The sequence below is a fragment of the Eulemur rufifrons genome, chromosome 23 (genome assembly GCF_041146395.1).
Source record: "Eulemur rufifrons isolate Redbay chromosome 23, OSU_ERuf_1, whole genome shotgun sequence".
In the NCBI taxonomy this organism is placed as follows: Eukaryota; Metazoa; Chordata; class Mammalia; order Primates; family Lemuridae; genus Eulemur; species Eulemur rufifrons.
This window is the reverse complement of record NC_091005.1, coordinates 2698870-2716439: the sequence shown is the minus strand read 5'-3', so window position 1 is coordinate 2716439 and position 17570 is coordinate 2698870. Positions and strand designations below refer to the sequence as shown.

Sequence of the window (17570 nt, the reverse complement as noted above, 5' to 3'; positions counted from 1 at the left end):
GATCAGTGTGATGGAAACACCCCATAATGCTACGCGGTTGGGAATCTCTTTCCAGAAAGTCCACTTCAGCGAGTTCACGCGGGTTGCTTGAAGTTGGCGATAGTGGGATTGTTTACACCAAGGCAATCGGCAAACACTGCGCTTCAGGGGGGGGTCGGTTTGTGTTTTGTCTCGAAGTTGGTTTGCCGGCGCACCACGGGTTCCGGCCCTGCAGAAGCCCATAGCCCGGGCGGAGAGCACACAGTGTGTGCAGGCACAGCCCCAGGTGGCGAGTCCCGGGGCTGAGGGACACGTACAGGCCTGTGCCCTCAGCTGGGCTTGGGCCACGGAAGGGGACAGAGCCTCACGGCAGAGAGGGCATCTGACCAGGCATCTGACCGGGCAGTTGTCATCAGCGTGAATTACCAAGCACATCTGTGTGACGATGGCTTCGGGCCAGGTGGTTGACATTAACCCTCCAGACGTGGTTCATGATGTCATGGAACTGACGTCCTCAGAAAGCTGGAGAAAGGGCTGACGCCCAAGGCATGGCCTGGGGGAGGGTGTCCCCCGAGCGTTGGACAGTGAACAGGATTTTTAAAAACTGGATTTAGTTAAGGCAACGGTGGGGCTTTGAAATAACATGAAGAAGAGAGAATTGTCTCCTCCCTGCATTCCACATTATTCGTCCCAGCCCTCTAGAGTTCCTTCACGCAGCCGTCTGGGGGGCATGTGGCATTGCCGTCATTGTCATAATAGCTGGCGCTTACTGGGGGCTAATGTCATGACCTCGTTCCTCCCGCAGAGCCGCAGGGCCGGGAGCTCCCCCCTGCCCTGTCAACGTCCAAGTGCTGCGTCCAGGCCGGCAGCTGGTGCGGGGCAGCGTCGGGCCGAACCCGGTCTCCCTTCCCTCGTGCCCGCGCTGCCGTCAGCAGAGAAGCCGCAACCACGCACAGCCCTCACGTGGCTCTTCCGACCTAGCGGGGCGGAGGAGGGGGCCCACATTCATCCCGTAAACATTCGTCGGACACCCGCGCGTCAGACACTGGCCGCGGCGCGGGGAACGGGACCAGCAGGTCTGCGGGTGTGACTCAGCTCCAGGCTTCTAGGAAGCGGTGACCCTTGAGCTGAGTCTTCTCCGTGAGCAGGAATGAATCTGCCCGGCCTGGGCAGGGGAGGGGGCACGCCGGGGTCACGGGATGAGCTGTGGGAACAGCATGTGCAAGAGCAGGGCTCTGGCACAGTCGCGGAGCCGCCGGCTGACAGGCCGCGTCCCGAGATTCATCTCCCTGGCAGGCGTCCCCAAACACAGGGAGGGCGGCCGGCCAGCTGACGCAGTGAACTTGCACCGAGTTCCTTTTGTCCCACCGCTGCTCGGTGCTGGGCACGATAGTTGCTGGGAGACAGCCGTCGAGGAGACGCCCTTGCTAGATTAGGAACACAGGGGTGGCCGATCCCCCGATGCCCATAGAGCCCCGCTGGGCAGCGGCCGGCAGGAGGGTGCTATTGCAGCCCAGGGGTGTTGAAAGTTCCCCAGGCTTTGGGAATCTTGATTTCAAGTCTTGCTTCTACCTTTAACCAGCCACACAACCTCGCAAATGCCAGTTAATGTCTCCTGGACTCAGTTTCGTTTTCTGTAAAATGGGGCTGAACACAGCCACCTCCCTGGCGGAGGCAACACGTGACTTACAGCTCTGGGTGACGCCGTGGAAACAGGCTTCTGCAGCTTGGATTCGCCGGGCGTGGCTCCTGCCACTGACCCTGGGACTCGAAAGCTCTGTTGGGTCCCCTGCGGCCTCCGTGGTGCCCTGCTCCGATGTGCTCTCGTGAGATCTGGGAGCTGTTACCTTGCTTGTGGTTTTATGGGTGCAGTTTTGCAGCCCTGGCCAAGGAGGACAGAACCTTCCAGAGCGCGTTTCTGCTGTGCTGCACCGCAGTCCACGGCAGATGTTTAGTGACGGGTACGCGGCCAGGGCTGACGGTGGAGGAAGGTCCCCTAGGAGTGATGCTCGCGCTGGGCAAACCTGGGGACCGGGGACAAAAGACCCGGGCCTCGCTCCCCAGGTACCGAGTGCGAGCTCTTCCAGGACGTCAGGAAAACAGCCGGGGCCTCGGCAGCTGGAAAGCTCCTTGTGGGGCGTCCACAGGGCCCAGGGGTCGGAGGTCAGCTCATGCCATTTGAGTCGAAGGCGAGTGGGCAGATGGTGCTGATGAGGGGGGCGTGTTTTGGTGACATGTCACCATGATGTAAAGGTTTCTTTCATCTCCTGTGGGGGTGACACATGGGCGCCTTCTCATTGACAGAGCCACCGTGTGACCCAGGAGGCCACCAAGCCCAGCAAGCAGCCTCCCTAGGACACAGAGAACCTTAGTGCAAGACGTGGAGGCCTTTCCCTGCATGGGTGGGGAGAGGCTGGGAGTTTTCAGTCCTGAGAGAAGCCTCTGCCTGCGGGAAGCCACGGTGCCCTTAAGGAAAGGGCATGCGTGATGCGTGCACCTTGAGGGTGGGCAGGGCTGAGCTCCAACCCCAGATTTCCTGCTTGCCATGGGCAGGTTCCTTAAGCTCCACAGGCCTCAGTCTCCTCATCTGTGGAATGGGAGCGGCAGAGCCCAAACCTCCGGATGAGCAGGAGGGCAAGCGAGAGAGGGGGGACAAGGGGCTCCCTCAGCGACGGGCACGTGTGGGTCTTCCCAGCGCGAGTGCCGCGGCCTCGAGGTCTCCCAGCAGGGCAAGTTCTCAGCCTTGGACAGTGTGTTTGTCCCACCTGGAAAAAGCTTGTATTTTTTATTTGTCCGTGGAACAGGGGCGGAAGTGCCCGGCTCTGTTGGGCTGCTGCGGCGGGGGAGGCCGAGTGGCCAGCGCGGGCCGCGGGGTCTGCGCCGTGTCCCTGGGCTGTCGCTCTGACGGACGGACGGCGCCAGCGGGGTCTGGCCGGGACTTTGCCTCGGCTTCTCTCTGAGCAACAGCCGCTCTTATCTGCGGGGGGTGTCCGTCTGCCAGGCCCCCGGCAAAGCGCCCCAGGCCGGCTTCGACGGGTTTAGTTTCTCACAGTTTGAGCCCAGAGTCCGAGATCAAGGTACTGGCAGGGTTGGTGTCTCTGAGGGTGGTCGTCCCTCTGTGCGACGTCTGTGTCCTCATCTCTTCTTATAAGGACGCTGGTGAGACTGGATCAGGACCCACCCAGATGACTTCATTTCACCCGAATCACCTCTTAAAGGGCCTCATCTCCAAATACAGTCGCGTTCTGAGGTCTCGGGGCTTCAGCCTGTGAGTTTAGGGGAAGCACAGCTCAGCCCGTAACCACGTGCCCGTGTCCTGGTGCCGAGCACCACGCTGGGCTCTGGGGTGGGGACCTGCCCTTTTATGGTTACTTTGCCACTTAAAATCTCCAATGTTCCCCCACAGCCCAAACTCAGCAGGAGCCATCCAGATCCCGGCCTTGTCCCCGCCCCAGCAGGGACCCCCCAGGTCCCCCGGGCCCCCACCAGGCCGAACCACTTTCAGACCCAGTAGTACTAGCGTGCCACCAGCGTGCCACCAGTGTGATGCCCTGCATGGCTCGACCAAGGGCAAGTCTGCGTCTCCCAGGGCGGCGGCTTCTGCGAAGCGCAGGGGGCCCTGGGAGAACCGCTCTTCCCACCTTTCCCCTGTTCTCTCCCAGTGTGGAGCTTCGGCTGAACTCTGGTCCCCAACTCTAGAGCTCCACCGAGACTGTAGATCTCTCTGTGACCCTGGAGGCAAGGGTCAGCCTGTAAGCCGTGTAGGCCCCTCGAACACGCAAAATGAAGGGGCTTGTCGGATGTCTTGCAGTCAGGTGGGGTTTGTCTAGAACAGGCCAGAGGGTGCACCGGGGCCAGCAATGGGCCTCGTTGTGTTGTCGTGCTCTGGCATTTTGCTTTATTTTGTTAAGAACAGGGCATCCCTAATCCAAAAATCCAAAGTCTGAAACGCACCAAAATTTGAAACTTTTTGAGCGCTGAAACGAAGCCACGTGTGGGAAATTCCGCACCTGACCTCACGTGATGGGACGCAGGCAACACGCAGTCAAAACTTGGTTTCATGCACAAACTGTTTACAAATATTGTATGAATTTACCTTCAGGCTCTGCGTGTAGGGCATAACATACAAGAAACGAGTGAATTTCGCACTTCGACTTGGGTCCCAGCCCCAAGATAATCCCATTGTGTATATGCAAATGTTCCACAACCTGAAAAAATCCAAACTCCAAAACACTCGTGGTCGCAAGCATTTCGGACAAGGGTTATTCCACCTGTGATAATGTAAAACACTAGGAAATAGACAAGTGCGAAGAGTAGGATAGGCCCGCGTGGAGGCCCTGCCCGAGTCGCCGCCCTGTGGTCACCGTCTCGCGGTTCCTGCCCACTCGGCCTGTTCACCAGACGTGAACAGGTATCCACATTTTGGCATATTTGCTTGAGATTTTAAAACCAGAAATATTAATAAGATATTAAAGATAGAAGTGAAGCCTGTCATATTCTCTACCCTGGAGCAAAACCCACTATGAACTTGGTCTGAATCCAGTCCTGGCTTTGTTACACACATGTACACACACCCATATGCACATACTTATGCTTGCACACATGTGTATGTGTTGTATACATATATATACATAAATTTTACAAAATATGGCTTATATGTTTTTAAATTTACATAAGTAGTATCATTAGCACAACATTGTACAACTTGCTTTTGAAACTCACCACTGTGTTTGAGATTCATTTGTGCCCAAGCCCACCCTTTTACCTGCTGTGTAATATTCCACTGCACAACACCCCCCTGCCCCCCGGCACAGTTTATTTACCCATCCTCTACTGACAGCCATCTGAGTTGTGCCCATTGGCTGTTTAAATCAGAACTGGGTTTTAATCCACTTGGGTCACAGTGGAGTCGTGTAAGCAGTTTATGCTTCGTGCCTCTGGGGGCCCCTTTGCTCAAGCGTGGGGTAAAACAGACCAAGCGTCACTGTGATGCCTGGGGACACCCAGTGTGTCGACTCCCGCCCCCCCCGGATCCTAACCTGACGTCAGAATCTTCTGGCCTCTTCTCTGAGCCGCGCCGGCTGCAGCTGGAAATGTTCATATATGGCGCTGGGACTGACCCGGGAGCGATCGGGGACTCTGAGGAATTCTGCATTCTTGGTCTGATTCCCAGCAGGGAGCGCACAGAGGTCCTCCCCACGCGTCCCCGGGGCTCTGCCCTCCGAGGAGGCGGCCGGGTCTCACCCGCTACAAAGCAAGCGGAGCCTCTGCTCTCTGCGCCGGGTTATTTTTATCTGAGCGCAGCCTCGGTCAGGACCCTGGAGAGTTGCCAGGGGACAGCGACGGGAACCGAGGCATTCCCATCGCTCTCTGGCCGCGCTCTGCCTGCTGCTGCCAGCGTTTCTGCTTCCTGGGAAGCCTGTCCTGGCCTCGGTCCAGTCCGTGTGGGCCCTGGGGACGCCCTCCTCTGGCTGCCATTTTGTGGTCCCAGCTGACGCGACAGGTACACACCTGGGTGTGCTATGAGGGTGAAGACTGGGAAGGCTTTTGTTCAAACCACTGAGCGCCTCGGAGTCCTGGACGGGTCAGCTTGACACGTGGCTGCCACCCTTCCCCTCTCGGTTCTTTGAACAAAAGCCACCCTGGTGTGGTCGTTGCTTACTAATCACCCACAGGAACCACTAATGTATCGGCGGGGGGCCGTGATCAGAGGGTCTCGCGCAATGACGGGTCCGATGGGGCCTGTCTACCGCTTTTAGTAAACTAAGTTTCACTTGGCAGGGGCGAGAAGTTTGCTGTTAACGTTGGTGCGTGGCATAGCCTTTGGTGACGTGACATGACTTATCAATCCCTTTTGGGAGCAGGAGACAAGTCAGTTCATGCCTTAGATCTACCCTGGTCCCGAATGAGTAAGAAATCTCGACTCCCCGCAGGGAGAGCTTGAGTCCGGGAGAAACCGTTCCAGGATGTGTCCTTTGCCATCCAGACAGCTCGCCCTGCCGGAAACCCCTGGCATCCATCCCGGCTCCACCACTTCCCGTCCCTGGGCCCTTGGTCGTTTGGCATCTGCGAGCCTCGGTTTCCACATCTGCGAGATGGAGCATCCTCCCGCTCCATTCGCTGCTCGAGCCGGCGTGGTGGCTGCTGCGTCACTAACTCGTCTTCTCCCCGCCCTCTGCTTCCTTCCAGAGCCCCGAGCGCCCAGCCTTGCCGCAGGAGCCCCGGCCACTGTCACCCCGCGGCTGTCACCCCACTGCTGTCACCCCACTGTCACTGCAGGCCTGGAGCCATGAGCCGAGTCCTGGGCTGCGCCGTCCCCCTGGGGCTGGTCTTGCTGGTCTGCGGGGCCCAGGGCTACTTCCTGCCCAATGTCACCCGCCTTGGGGAGCTGCTCAGCAGGTACCAGCGGGCCGAGCCACACTCCCGGGTGCGCAGGGCCATCCCCCGGGCGGACAAGGAGGAGATCCTCATGCTGCACAACAAGCTGCGCGGCCAGGTCTACCCGCCGGCCGCCAACATGGAGTACATGGTGAGCGCCGGCCCGGGAAGTGGGGGAGGCCTGGGCCACCCCCCGTTCTGTCCCCCATTCAGTGGGTGGTGGCCGGGCAGGGTCCCTGGCTGCGTTCTTGACACTCTGCCCAGACAGGGCTCCCCGTGCGAAGCCCGCCTCCTCCCCGATTCCTGCGCGTCACCCCTTTGTGGCTGAGCCTGGAGCCCAGCCCGCCTGCTGCCGGGGCTCCGAGGCAGAGGGGCAGGGGCCAAGGGCAGGGCTCTGCTGATGCCTGTCCAGCTCTGCCACGTGCTGGCCCTGTGACCTTGGCGGCTCCGTAGCCAGTTTGAGCCTCAGTTTCCACCTTGAGGGTCATCACTCGCATGGTTCCCGTGACCGTGAAAGGAGCGGCCCCCATGGAGGCCACACAGTCACTGTCCTCCCCGGGCTGCAGCGCCGGCCATGCCGCCCCCGAGCAGCTCCGGGCAGCTGAGTGGAAGGGAATCGGGCTGTGTCCAAGAGGAGACAGCAGGGGACGGGTAGGGGACGGTCCCCTCAGGATCTGGAGAAACCCACGCTCTGGCGTGGAGGGGAACTAGCGCCCACCCCACCCCCGTCTCTGGCTCCCGCCCCACCTTCCCACGTGTATCTCCAGGGTCCGGTGGAAGTTTCTAGTTGGGTGTCCTCAGGTCTGTGGCCGCACGACCCAGGAGGACGTTCTCAACGACGGGGAGTCCCGTCCAGCGTGGTGGCCATCATCCCCGGGTGGCTTTTGAAATGTGGCCAGCGTGACTGAGGGACTCAATTTTTAATTTGATTTCATTGTAATTAACGTAAATTTAAGGAGCTGTATGTGGCTAGTGGCTACCAGATTAGACAGCGCAGGTCTGACGGGCCAGAGAGAAAAGTTTTAACCACACCTCACCCCGAAAGCACCCTCCCCTCTGACAGCCCTGGCGATGCCGCCCCTTCCCCCAGCCCTGGGAAGTAGGTGCTGCTGTTTTCCCCATTTCGGAGATCAGGACCCCGAGGTCACAGCTGGTTAGTGGCAGAACCAGGGTCTGGACTCAGGCTTAGCTGACTGTGGGACCGCTGCTCTCACCGCCACTCCCTGTCCAATTTACCCCGCCCGGTGCCAGGGACCCTTTCTCCAGCATTTCCTGTCCTCCGTCTGCATCCTGTCCCTGCTGCACCCCTGGGGCTGCCACCACCCGTGGCCCCGTGTACCGGATGGAGCCCACGTGCTCTGCGCCTGGCATTCGAGGCTTCCTTCCAAAAGTAGCCCTTCTCCGTCTTGACAGCTGTATTCTCTGACCTTGTTTCTGCCAGGGACGTTGGCCACATCCCCCGAGGATGCTCCGCAGGTGCAGCCACTGCGCCCTTTCCTGGCTGGTCCCTCCCCGGAGCCTTGACCTCTCACCCCGTGACCGTCCTCCCAGGCCACAGCCCCGCTCCTCCCCCCACTCTGGACATGCAGTCGAGTCTCGCTTTGCTTTGACAGCTGTGGCCCTCGTGGTCAGAGACCGCACCCCCCCACCCCCCCGTGCGCCTGCGCGAGCCTCATTGTTGCTCACGTGGGACACACGGGGTCTCGGACCGGTGTCTGCCCGTCCGGGCGAGCCCACCCAGCAAGCCTGTCCTTTGGGAACATGTTACAAAGCTGCTTCTTTTTCCCCTCCACAAAATTGTCCAGGCGTTTATTCCAAAGGGGCTGTGCTAATTTCAGGAGGAAATACAGCACCCTCAAAGTACTAATGCATTGGGCAGCTTGTGCAGGCTTTTTAAGGTCAACAGTATAGAAAATTAGCGCAGATTTCTTTGGGGCTTTGGGTGCAGACTCTGCCTCCATGCTCCCTGGGACGGTGGTTGGATGCCGGGGCAGGAGGCCGGGAGACAAGGGACACAGCCCTGGAGCCGGCACCGCTGGCCAGTGTGGACCTGCCACTTCCCACCCGCGACCGTAGGAACCCAGCGATACACGCGGCCGCGGGCTCACTGGAGCCCAGGCGGGGGTGGCTGCGTCCTCGCGTCCGACACTCCTTCCCGACCCTGACCTGGTCCCGTTTCTCCCGCAGACCTGGGACGACGAGCTGGAGAGGTCCGCGGCAGCCTGGGCCCACGAGTGCGTCTGGGAGCACGGGCCTGCCAGCCTGCTGGTGTCCATCGGGCAGAACCTGGCCGTCCACTGGGGCAGGTAAGAGCTGCAAGCCCCCGGCCAGCTGCCGAGGTCCCCCTGCTTGTGAACTGGCCGCCCCTGCCAACCCCCTACCGTGTGCTGGGCCTGGTACTTGTGCCATTATCAAAATTAGCCCCAAGGGAGAGAAGGAGGAGGGTGGGGGAAGAGAGAGAACACCCATCCCATTGGCACGTGGGGAAACTGAGGCTCGGCACCCAGGGACACTTCTGAGTAATTGACGAAACATATGGCAGCTGGGTGGCTGACCCAGACACTGATGATTGGATTAGGGTTCCCAGAGTTGGGGTTTTCCATTCCCTCTCCATAGAAGGTTCTGGAGCCCCAGTTGCTGCTGCCAAGCAGGATCTGGTGGGTGAGCTGGGGGTGGGGATGTTTGCTCCTGTCATGGTGGGTCACTGCTGTCTGCTCTGCCGCGGCGCGTCTGGGTTCTGCTCTCGGTCTGGGACCAAGCCGGGTTCCACCTCGCTGGGAAGGTGCTCCTCACTGTCCCCGTCATCCGTGCAGCCACCGGGAGGCTCGCTGACCCCTGTGGAGCCCTGAGGCTTCTTGGTCTGGCAGTACTTTTGTCCCCTTCCCGGGGGAGGCGTTGATGGTTGTCTATTGAATGTAGCTGACTGGCCCTCCCCAGAGTCACCCAGGCCATGTATCTGTGCGCCCCGAGAGGCTGGAAGTCCCCTCCCCCGGCTGAGGCCTGGTTTCATTGGGGAAAGTAGAGGAAATGTCTTCTGACCACAGCCAGGGTGACCACTAATGACTGATTAGAACACAAGGACCAGCTAGAGCGTGGACCGGGCCCGAAGTCCCAAATCTACATTCTCACACCCACCCGGGCCTGGGGCTGCTTCTGTGCGGGCCCAGGGATCGAGGACTCCGACTGGGCTGCAGATGCCCCCTGCCGTGGGGTGGGCCTTGCTCCCGCCTCCGACCCAGAGATCGCGTGGCCACAGGCGGCCACGGTGTCCTTTGCATGGGGGAGTTTTCAGGACAAACCAGGGCAGGTGTCACGGTGGGTCACAGGTAGGACTTCATGGACGCAAAGCAACACCATGGTTTTCCTTTGGTCAATTTTGCTTTTTATAAAAGCAATTTCACAATAACATTAAAAGAAAATGTCCAAAGGGGGCAAAAACCGATGAATTCCACCAGCCTTTTCATTATTCTGGGCTCGTCTGTAGCATTTGGCTAAACGCCGACATATTTTTACGTAGTTGTAACCGTGGCCCAGACAGCTCTGAAATCTTTTCTTTCCTTTCCTTTACGATGTCAGAAAATGTTCTGCCATCACCGTTCTGTGCAGGCTGCCCGGCGGTCCGGCAGTGGGCGGCCACACGTGGGTCCCTTCCGCTCTGCAGCGTGGGTTTGGCGCGTTGCTCTCTGCTGTAGCTCAACGGGCTCATCTCAGTCGGGTGACTCCAGGGGAGTCCTCGCGGGTCAAAGGTCATAGAGACTTTTTGCTCCTCAAGGGATTTTGCTACCTTGCTCTCCAAGAGAGCCTCCTCCCTCTGCACACCCCAGGGGCAGCCGAGGCCTCATTTCCCCACAACTGCACCAGCACCGGTGAGACGTGTGACCTCGAGTCCGGGGAGAAGGTGGGAGACGGTTTCCTCCTGCTCCGGAGCCCCCCACTGTGCGCACGTCTTTCCCCAGCCCGGCCGGCCGCGGGAAGGGAGGCCGTTCCTCGGCATGTCGCTGACCGCGCCGTTCGCGCTGGGTCCAAACAGTAATTGTTACAAGACCTCTAACTGCCTGGCCGACCACACCACTCTCGCAAACGGTCATTTCCCCTGCGAGTTCGCTCTTCATTGAAACCACTTTGTTTGCACTTACTGGGGACAGTGGGACCGTGGGTTTGTGTTCAGTTTATTTTCTTTCCTGGTTTAAAAAAACACAATGGGGCCGGGCGCGGTGGCTCCTGCCTGTAATTCCAGCACTTTGGGAGCCCGAGACGGGAGGATCGCTTGAGTCCAGGAGTTTGAGACCTGCCTGGGCAATATAGTGAGACCCCGTCTCTATGAAAAAATAGAAAAATCAGCAGGTACCTATAGTTCTAGCTACTTGGGAGGCTGAGGCAGGAGGATTGCTTGAACCCAGGAGTTTGAGGTTGCTGTGAGCTATGATGACCCCTCTGTACTCCAGCCCAGGCAACCGAGAGAGACCCTGACTCAAAAAAAAAAAAAAAAAAAAAAAAAACACCCCACAAAACCAGAATGGTGTCGATCTGGCAGCTGGAGCTGAGGCGAGGGGCTGTGGCCACCAAGCTGTGACCTCAGGAGGATGTCCCGGGAGAGTTGCAGCTGGCGGCTCCCCCAGGAGCTGTCAGTGGTGCTTGGGGCCCTCCTCCCTGCGGGGGTGGGCGAGGTAGGAGCTGTAGCTGGTAAAATCCTGAATAAAAAGTTTTCAGAAGCGTCCGCTCACCTGACTGCAGAGCTCTGCACACTGGAGGCTTCTTTTGAATGCGTTTTCTGCTTTGTATCTGGGTCCTCGGGTCCCCCAGCAGCTAAGGAATGAAGCCGGTCACGACAACATAGAAATTCGAGGCTAGGGGCTCCTCTCTGGAAGGTGACAGGGACCCCTCTGCCCTGCCCCCCGTTTTCCAACTTCCAGACTGTCTCCTGCACAGCGGTGTGCTCTCTGCACATCACCTCTTCCATTTTTTAATTAATATTTTCCTCTACATTGACTTTCAATGCACTCACGTCTTAAGTTTATCTTGAGCAATAATATCTGTGAAATACGGGGTTCACGGGCTGCGTATACTTCCCCAATGCACAGGAAAATAAACGCTTAATCAACATAAAAAAGGATTCACTGAGAGCCAGGTAAGAGCTCCGTCCACGCACACGTGGCGTACGGGCCACCTTTCTGGCTTCAAGCAGCTTTACCAGGTGCTGGGTAGACTTGGGGGCTGTTGCCTGCCCCCTGGCTGCTCTGTCTCTGCGGGGGCGTGTGCGGTGGCCGGGACATGACGAGCTGTTTCTGCCCCGTAGGTATCGCTCTCCCGGCTTCCACGTGCAGTCCTGGTACGACGAGGTTAAGGACTACACCTACCCGTACCCCCACGAGTGCAACCCCTGGTGTCCGGAGAGGTGCTCGGGGGCCATGTGCACCCACTACACACAGGTAACTCGACAACGGCCTCGACCTCAGCCCTGCACCCCAAGCCCAGCCATTCGTCTCTCCCCTCCCCCCACCCCGGGATTGTCGCCAAATCCATAAAACCTTAATATTTTTCCTTAATTCAGTGCTACTCAAAGTATAGCTGGTGGAACAATCTGTTACCAGTTCACGGCAAAGTCAGAAACTGAGAGTAAGCACTAGAAACTTCTGCGGCAATTTGACATTGCTGTGGCATTTTCATTGTGTGTGTGGTTTTTGGTGAATGGGTTGGTTGGTTTTTTTAAAGTAATGCCCGAATCTTCGATGGGTTAGGGAAGGACGTCCGCTTCAGCCTTTCACCACATACCCCTTTCGCGCCAGCACCTTACGCATCCAGGCCAGATGAAGTTACCCTGGTGTGCCTTGCCCCTCAAGCTGTGACACACAGATGCTGTCTTTTCAGATAGTTTGGGCCACCACCAACAAAGTCGGCTGTGCCGTGAACACCTGCCAGAGGATGACCGTCTGGGGAGATGTCTGGGAGAACGCGGTCTACCTCGTCTGCAATTACTCTCCAAAGTAAGGACAAGTCGACACGGTTGTAGGTCTTTGCACATATACTAGGGAGGCTAGAGTTTGTTGTGTCTGGGTTAGCTTAATAGCTCAGCAGTGTCCGTGAGAACTCAGGCTCTTCCTGTCTTCCCACTGTACCATCTTCTCCTCATGGTGCCAGGATGGCTGCAGGGCACCGGCATCACATCTTCCCAAGCAAAAGGAAGGAGAATGGTAAAAGGGCTCTCTCCTGAGGGCTTTCTCACCCCCGGCACACTTTCTCCTTCTGTCATTGGCCAGAACTAAACTAATCACAGGCAAGGGGGAGCAAGCAAGATTGCCCCAGCTGGCTTTGCGAGTCGTCCTCTGGGCCCACCTGAGAGTCAGAAGCAGGAAGAGCTGTTGGCTGGGCCACCAGCACAGTCTGCCACAGTGGCATTATGAGTATTTCTTCTCTGAAAACGGGCAAAGGACGCACCCTAGAAAACACTTGTTCACACCAAACCTAGATTGTCAGTTTCCCCTCCTAAGAGGGACCACTTCTGTCTTCCTACCGGAGCGGCCCTCCGTGGCACCCTTTGTCATCAGTGTGTCCTTCAGCCCCGTATCATCCACCTCGATGGCTCATCGGGCAAATACGTGCTGATTCCCGGCCTGTGCAGCTCACAGCCTGCGGTTGGCACGCTGGCCGAGGCCACCGCCCGTCCTCACTGTGCCCTGCACACAGTGGGCCCCGGGGCATGCTTGCCCGGTGACTGAATGAAACGGGAATGACCTCACTTATTTGGTCTGGGTCAGCTGTGGCCGAGAGGAGGTGGGACGAAGCGGGGATGGCTGAGGTTTGGAGGAAAATAGAAGCTCTGCAGAAACCACCTGGCACGCCTGCGGTGGCACCGTCTCAGCAGCCCGCACGGATGAGAGCGGGGCTACGTCACCGCTGGGGAGGGACGCAGGCCCCCTCCGAGGCGGTGGGGTTGCCGGCAGGGCAGCAGGTGGGGAGTGAGGAATAATTTGCTTTGGCTCTTTATATAAAAATATATACTGGACGATCCTATCAGAATCGAAACTTCCTTTCTAGAGCAGCCCCTGCTTCTTGAAAACGAAGCAACCTGCACGGGGTAAAATATTAACATGCCGATCCCAAGTGTGCAGCTCGGCACGTTTGCACCGTGAGTCTGCCGGGGCTGCTGGACGGACACACCACAGACCGGGCGGCCTGAACACCAGCTCTGGAGGCCGGAAGTCCCCCACTCGAGGTCCGGCAGGGTCAGGCTGTGGTGGGGGCTCTCTCCCTGGCTTGCGGACGGCCACCCTCTCGCCCTGTCTTCACATGGCAGTGAGAGATAAGGACACTAATCCCATCGGATCAGGACCCCACCACGGGCCTCACTCGACCTCAGTTAGTTTCATCCAGGCCCTGTCTCCAGGGAGTTCTGCTCACCACCTGCCACCTGTCCCTTGAGTAATCCGACGGAGCCACCTCCGGCTCTCCGGCCCTCGGGAATGCGAGGGAGGCAGATGGCACCCCTGACCCACAGGGGGCCTCTGACCCAGCCCCTACGCAGAGCGTGAAAGGCTCTGAGCCCTACAACCTGGGTTCAAATCCCAGCCCCACCACTCACTCCCTGTGTGACCGTGGACAAGTGGCGTCACCTCTCTGTGCCGCAGCCTCCTTCTCTGGGAAGGACTGGATTCCGGCCCTGGTCTCCTGGGGTGCAGGGAGGATGGATGAGGAGCACGGTGAGGTGCAGAGACCGGGCCGTGGCCGTGGCAGGAGCTTGGTGAACAAGCGCTGTCTCTGGACAAGCTGACTTTGCCCATTTGCGCGATGGCTCATCCGGGGACCCCGGCAGCTTTTCCGCACAGAGGCAGATGGGCCGGTGGGGTTCAGGGTGTGCGAGGGCAACGCTGGTAGAAGCGGGGCCAGCAGGGAGACCGATACAGGTGCCAGGTGGAAGGGTGCCTCGCAGCTACCTGCTGTAGAATCTCGGGGCTTCAGGAATTCTCTAGACTCTCTGTGCACAGAAGGGCCCAGGACTCTCCCCCTTTGCACAGTGCCCCCCTCCCCCACCCCGTCAGTGCCTGCTCAGGGGCCCCGGTGGGCCTGGGACGAGGCTGTGTGCCAGGGCTTCCAGGGGCGGCCCCGCCTGACGGTGTTTTCGGTCTGTCCCCAGGGGGAACTGGATCGGAGAGGCCCCCTACAGAAACGGCCGGCCCTGCTCCCAGTGCCCGCCCAGCTACGGAGGCGGCTGCAAGAACAACTTATGTTACCGAGGTAGGAGACGCCCCCCAAACCCTTCGGGTGCATTCGCCTCGGCCCGACTCACAGAGCGTCAGAGTCACCCTCCCCCTGCCCTGTGTCGACCCCTCGGTGCATCCATCCTCCCCCTGGAGACCCCGCTGCCCCGGACACCCCCCTCACGGCACCTCCTGGCCCAGACGCCGACGCCCCCTCGCCTGCCAGTGGCTGCAGTTTAGTAAAAACAGACAGTTGAGCAAGAGAGTGACAGCCAACAGCGGGCTGTTCCCTCCCTGCCGAGCGGCCAGGCCGGCGGGCGTCGGTCCCCCTCCCCGGGCTGCCTGGCGTGTATGCAGTCCGCGCCGGGGCTGTCAGAGGCCGCGTGATCCTGCCTCATCCCCCCGTGTTTGTTTCTGGCCCGTCTAGGATGTTTCCACTGTTTCTGCTGCTATAAATAGCGCATGTGTTTGTGCCTAAAGCATTCCTCACGTTTTGCACTGTTTCCTCGGGATCCAAGAAGTTATGTCCCCGGAGGGGCCACCTGGGCCAAGGGGCCGGCCCTGCTTTCGTGGCGGAAATTGGGTTTTTTTTCATGGCCCATCACAGCCTGGTGGCGACTAAGAGGGTTTGCAGAGGGCAGGGTGGGCGGGAGGGAGCAGCCCCTGTGTCCTGGCTGCAGGCGGTCCGGGGGCTCTGGGGTGAAGAGCAGGTGGGCCACTGTGGGGGTCCCGGACCCTCCCCACCCAGCTGTTCACAGCTGCCTCTGCCCACTTATGGGGGGGGAACAGCTGGGGGGGGCATGAGGACAGAACATTCTGGACAGCAAGGGAGGGGATGGCTCTGTCTGCAAAATCAGCTCTGATAAACCAGCTCGTGCCTGGTTCCCTGAATCGTGCATCATATGCAGTGCCTCTGGTGTCACCTCCTCCTCCAGGGAGCCTTCCTGGACTTCACAGACAGTGCCCCTGCCCCGTGCCAATGACCCCCCAAACTCCTCGTGAACCTTGACTGCCCTGTGGTTTCAATGGCCAGCTCACTCCAGGGCCTCCAGGGGCCACGTGGCAGGGTGTCCTGCTTGCTGTCTGAGTGCATACACCCCCAACACCCAGAGTCGTTTCCAAAGAACAAATATGCACAGAGACTTAGATGCCAGTTGACCCACCTGATGAGGCCCTGGGTACTTATTTCTTTATTTTTGGTGGAAAATGCCCAACTTTATTGGGCAACCGTCCCAACCTGCTGAGCTAACCGTGCGGAAGGTCTGCACTAAAGCGGCTTATCTGCGAAAGCTCCTTAATAGGCGCGTATGGAGGGAGCCTGGCGAGGTCTTGACCTCTAATGGAGACAGCGCAGGGATAAGGGTATTAAAAAAAGAGGTTTTCTTTTTTAATACCCCCCGGCCCTCCCCGTGTGGTGACAAAGGCGTGGGCTTCGCAGAAAGGCGCTTTGGCTCCCAGCCCGGCCACTTCCCGGCAGCGCGAGCCCGGGCAGGTCACTTAGTCTCTCTGAGCCTCAGTTTCCTCGTCTGTGAAATGGGGCCCGATGGAGCCTCCTAAGGCAACAGACGTTGACATGAGAAAACGCCAGGGAGGGCCCAGCCGACGCTCGGCCCGTGTTCAGCAAACGCAAGCTCCGAGCTTTGTCACCAGCTTTAGAAGCAGGTGGGAACCCGCAGAGTGATGTCAGCGAAGCTCTGGGCCCCGAGACCCCCGGCCCGGAGCTGGGCGGCGCGCAGGGCCACGTCGCAGTGACCTCTGCTCAGGATTTCCCCAGCCCGGGCCCGCACGGCACGTTAATTAGGGCGTGCTCAAATCCAGCCTGTCCCCTGGGCAGCCGCTCCGCTTTCCATGTGTGCGTCTGAGGGCAAGGCCTGTCTGCCCGTTTTCCTAAATAGTGAGCCCTCGGCGGCTGTAGACGGCCGTACCAAAGTATATTCAGCTAAATAAAGCCGCGATTATGAGGGGCAAACATCCTCCAGGCCAGTGGAAGAAAACCCGGCTCATGCCGGAGCCAGCTCCGGCTTTCCGTAAAGGGCAAACCTGAATGGCTTCATTGACAGGAAGAGTGGACGCGTGTCCGGCGGCCTCTGCAAACCCGGCGTCTTCCTGCAGTTTCCACCGATAGCTTTTGCTACCGAGGGTGCTTTCAGAGTCCCCCTCCTGAATGTCTTCAGTCTGTGTTGCTGGACATATTTTTTCCTTTAGGGGACAGACTTCTCTGGGGGCTTTGGTTATTCATTCAGCGAATTTTGTTGAGCAGCTACTATGCGCCGGGTGCCGGGTGTGCAGTGGGGTGGGAAGCGGGCCGGCCCCGGGTCTCCAGGAGCTTACGGCTGGTGGGTGAGGCGGCCGGCGGTGAGATGACAGCCGTGTCGCCGGCAGCACTGCGTGCTGATCCATGAGCACGTCTAAGGGCTCACTGCTTCTGAGAAGTGGAAATAAGATTTAGGGGTCGATGAACAATTGATGAAACTTGGATTTTAATCCAACACCACAAAGAGGCCTGCAAGGGGGCTCTCTCCCTTCTCCCTGAAATCCTTCTCACCCAAACACTTCATCGTCTTTTTCCTTTGAGCAGCTTGGACGGCAGGGCTACGTCGGCGGGGCAGGGGGGTGCGTGCCGTAAATGCAGGGGCAGAGACAGATGCCCGTGGTTCCTCTTTGATAAGGCCACACGAGCCAGCGAAAATCGCAGCCGGTGTCTTTGCTGTGGCTGCAATTTACACGTTGGTACCCTGGGGGTCGGACTGCAGACCCTGGTGGGCAATTTATCGCTGTTTTTCCAGATGAATACCGGAAGATCTGCTACCTGATGTTTAATAAGCACAATTTGTTCAGTTAATTGGAATGTTTCAAAGCCTGAATGTCATGGGCACGGTTGGGGAGATGATAATATACAGTGTCCTTGGGTGGGAGAAAGTTTGGGACCGGGTGAACTACATTTTTGTTTGTAACCAGGAATTGGGTCTTTGGATACTTCTCCGTGATGATTCCAACATTACTGGAGAGCAAAACTCC

General features: G+C 58.7%; 1 protein-coding gene across 1 annotated transcript in view; it reads left to right on the top strand.

Annotated features, from left to right (window-relative positions):
- CRISPLD2 (cysteine rich secretory protein LCCL domain containing 2) overlaps positions 1-17570 on the top strand; it is a 57347-nt gene that overhangs the window by 8300 nt on the left and 31477 nt on the right. The window contains exons 2-6 of the mRNA XM_069497842.1: positions 6169-6508; positions 8545-8663; positions 11654-11786; positions 12226-12341; positions 14489-14589. Coding sequence (XP_069353943.1) covers positions 6269-6508; positions 8545-8663; positions 11654-11786; positions 12226-12341; positions 14489-14589 — 709 coding nt within the window. The 5' untranslated portion in view covers positions 6169-6268. The remainder of the gene's footprint in view (positions 1-6168; positions 6509-8544; positions 8664-11653; positions 11787-12225; positions 12342-14488; positions 14590-17570) is intronic.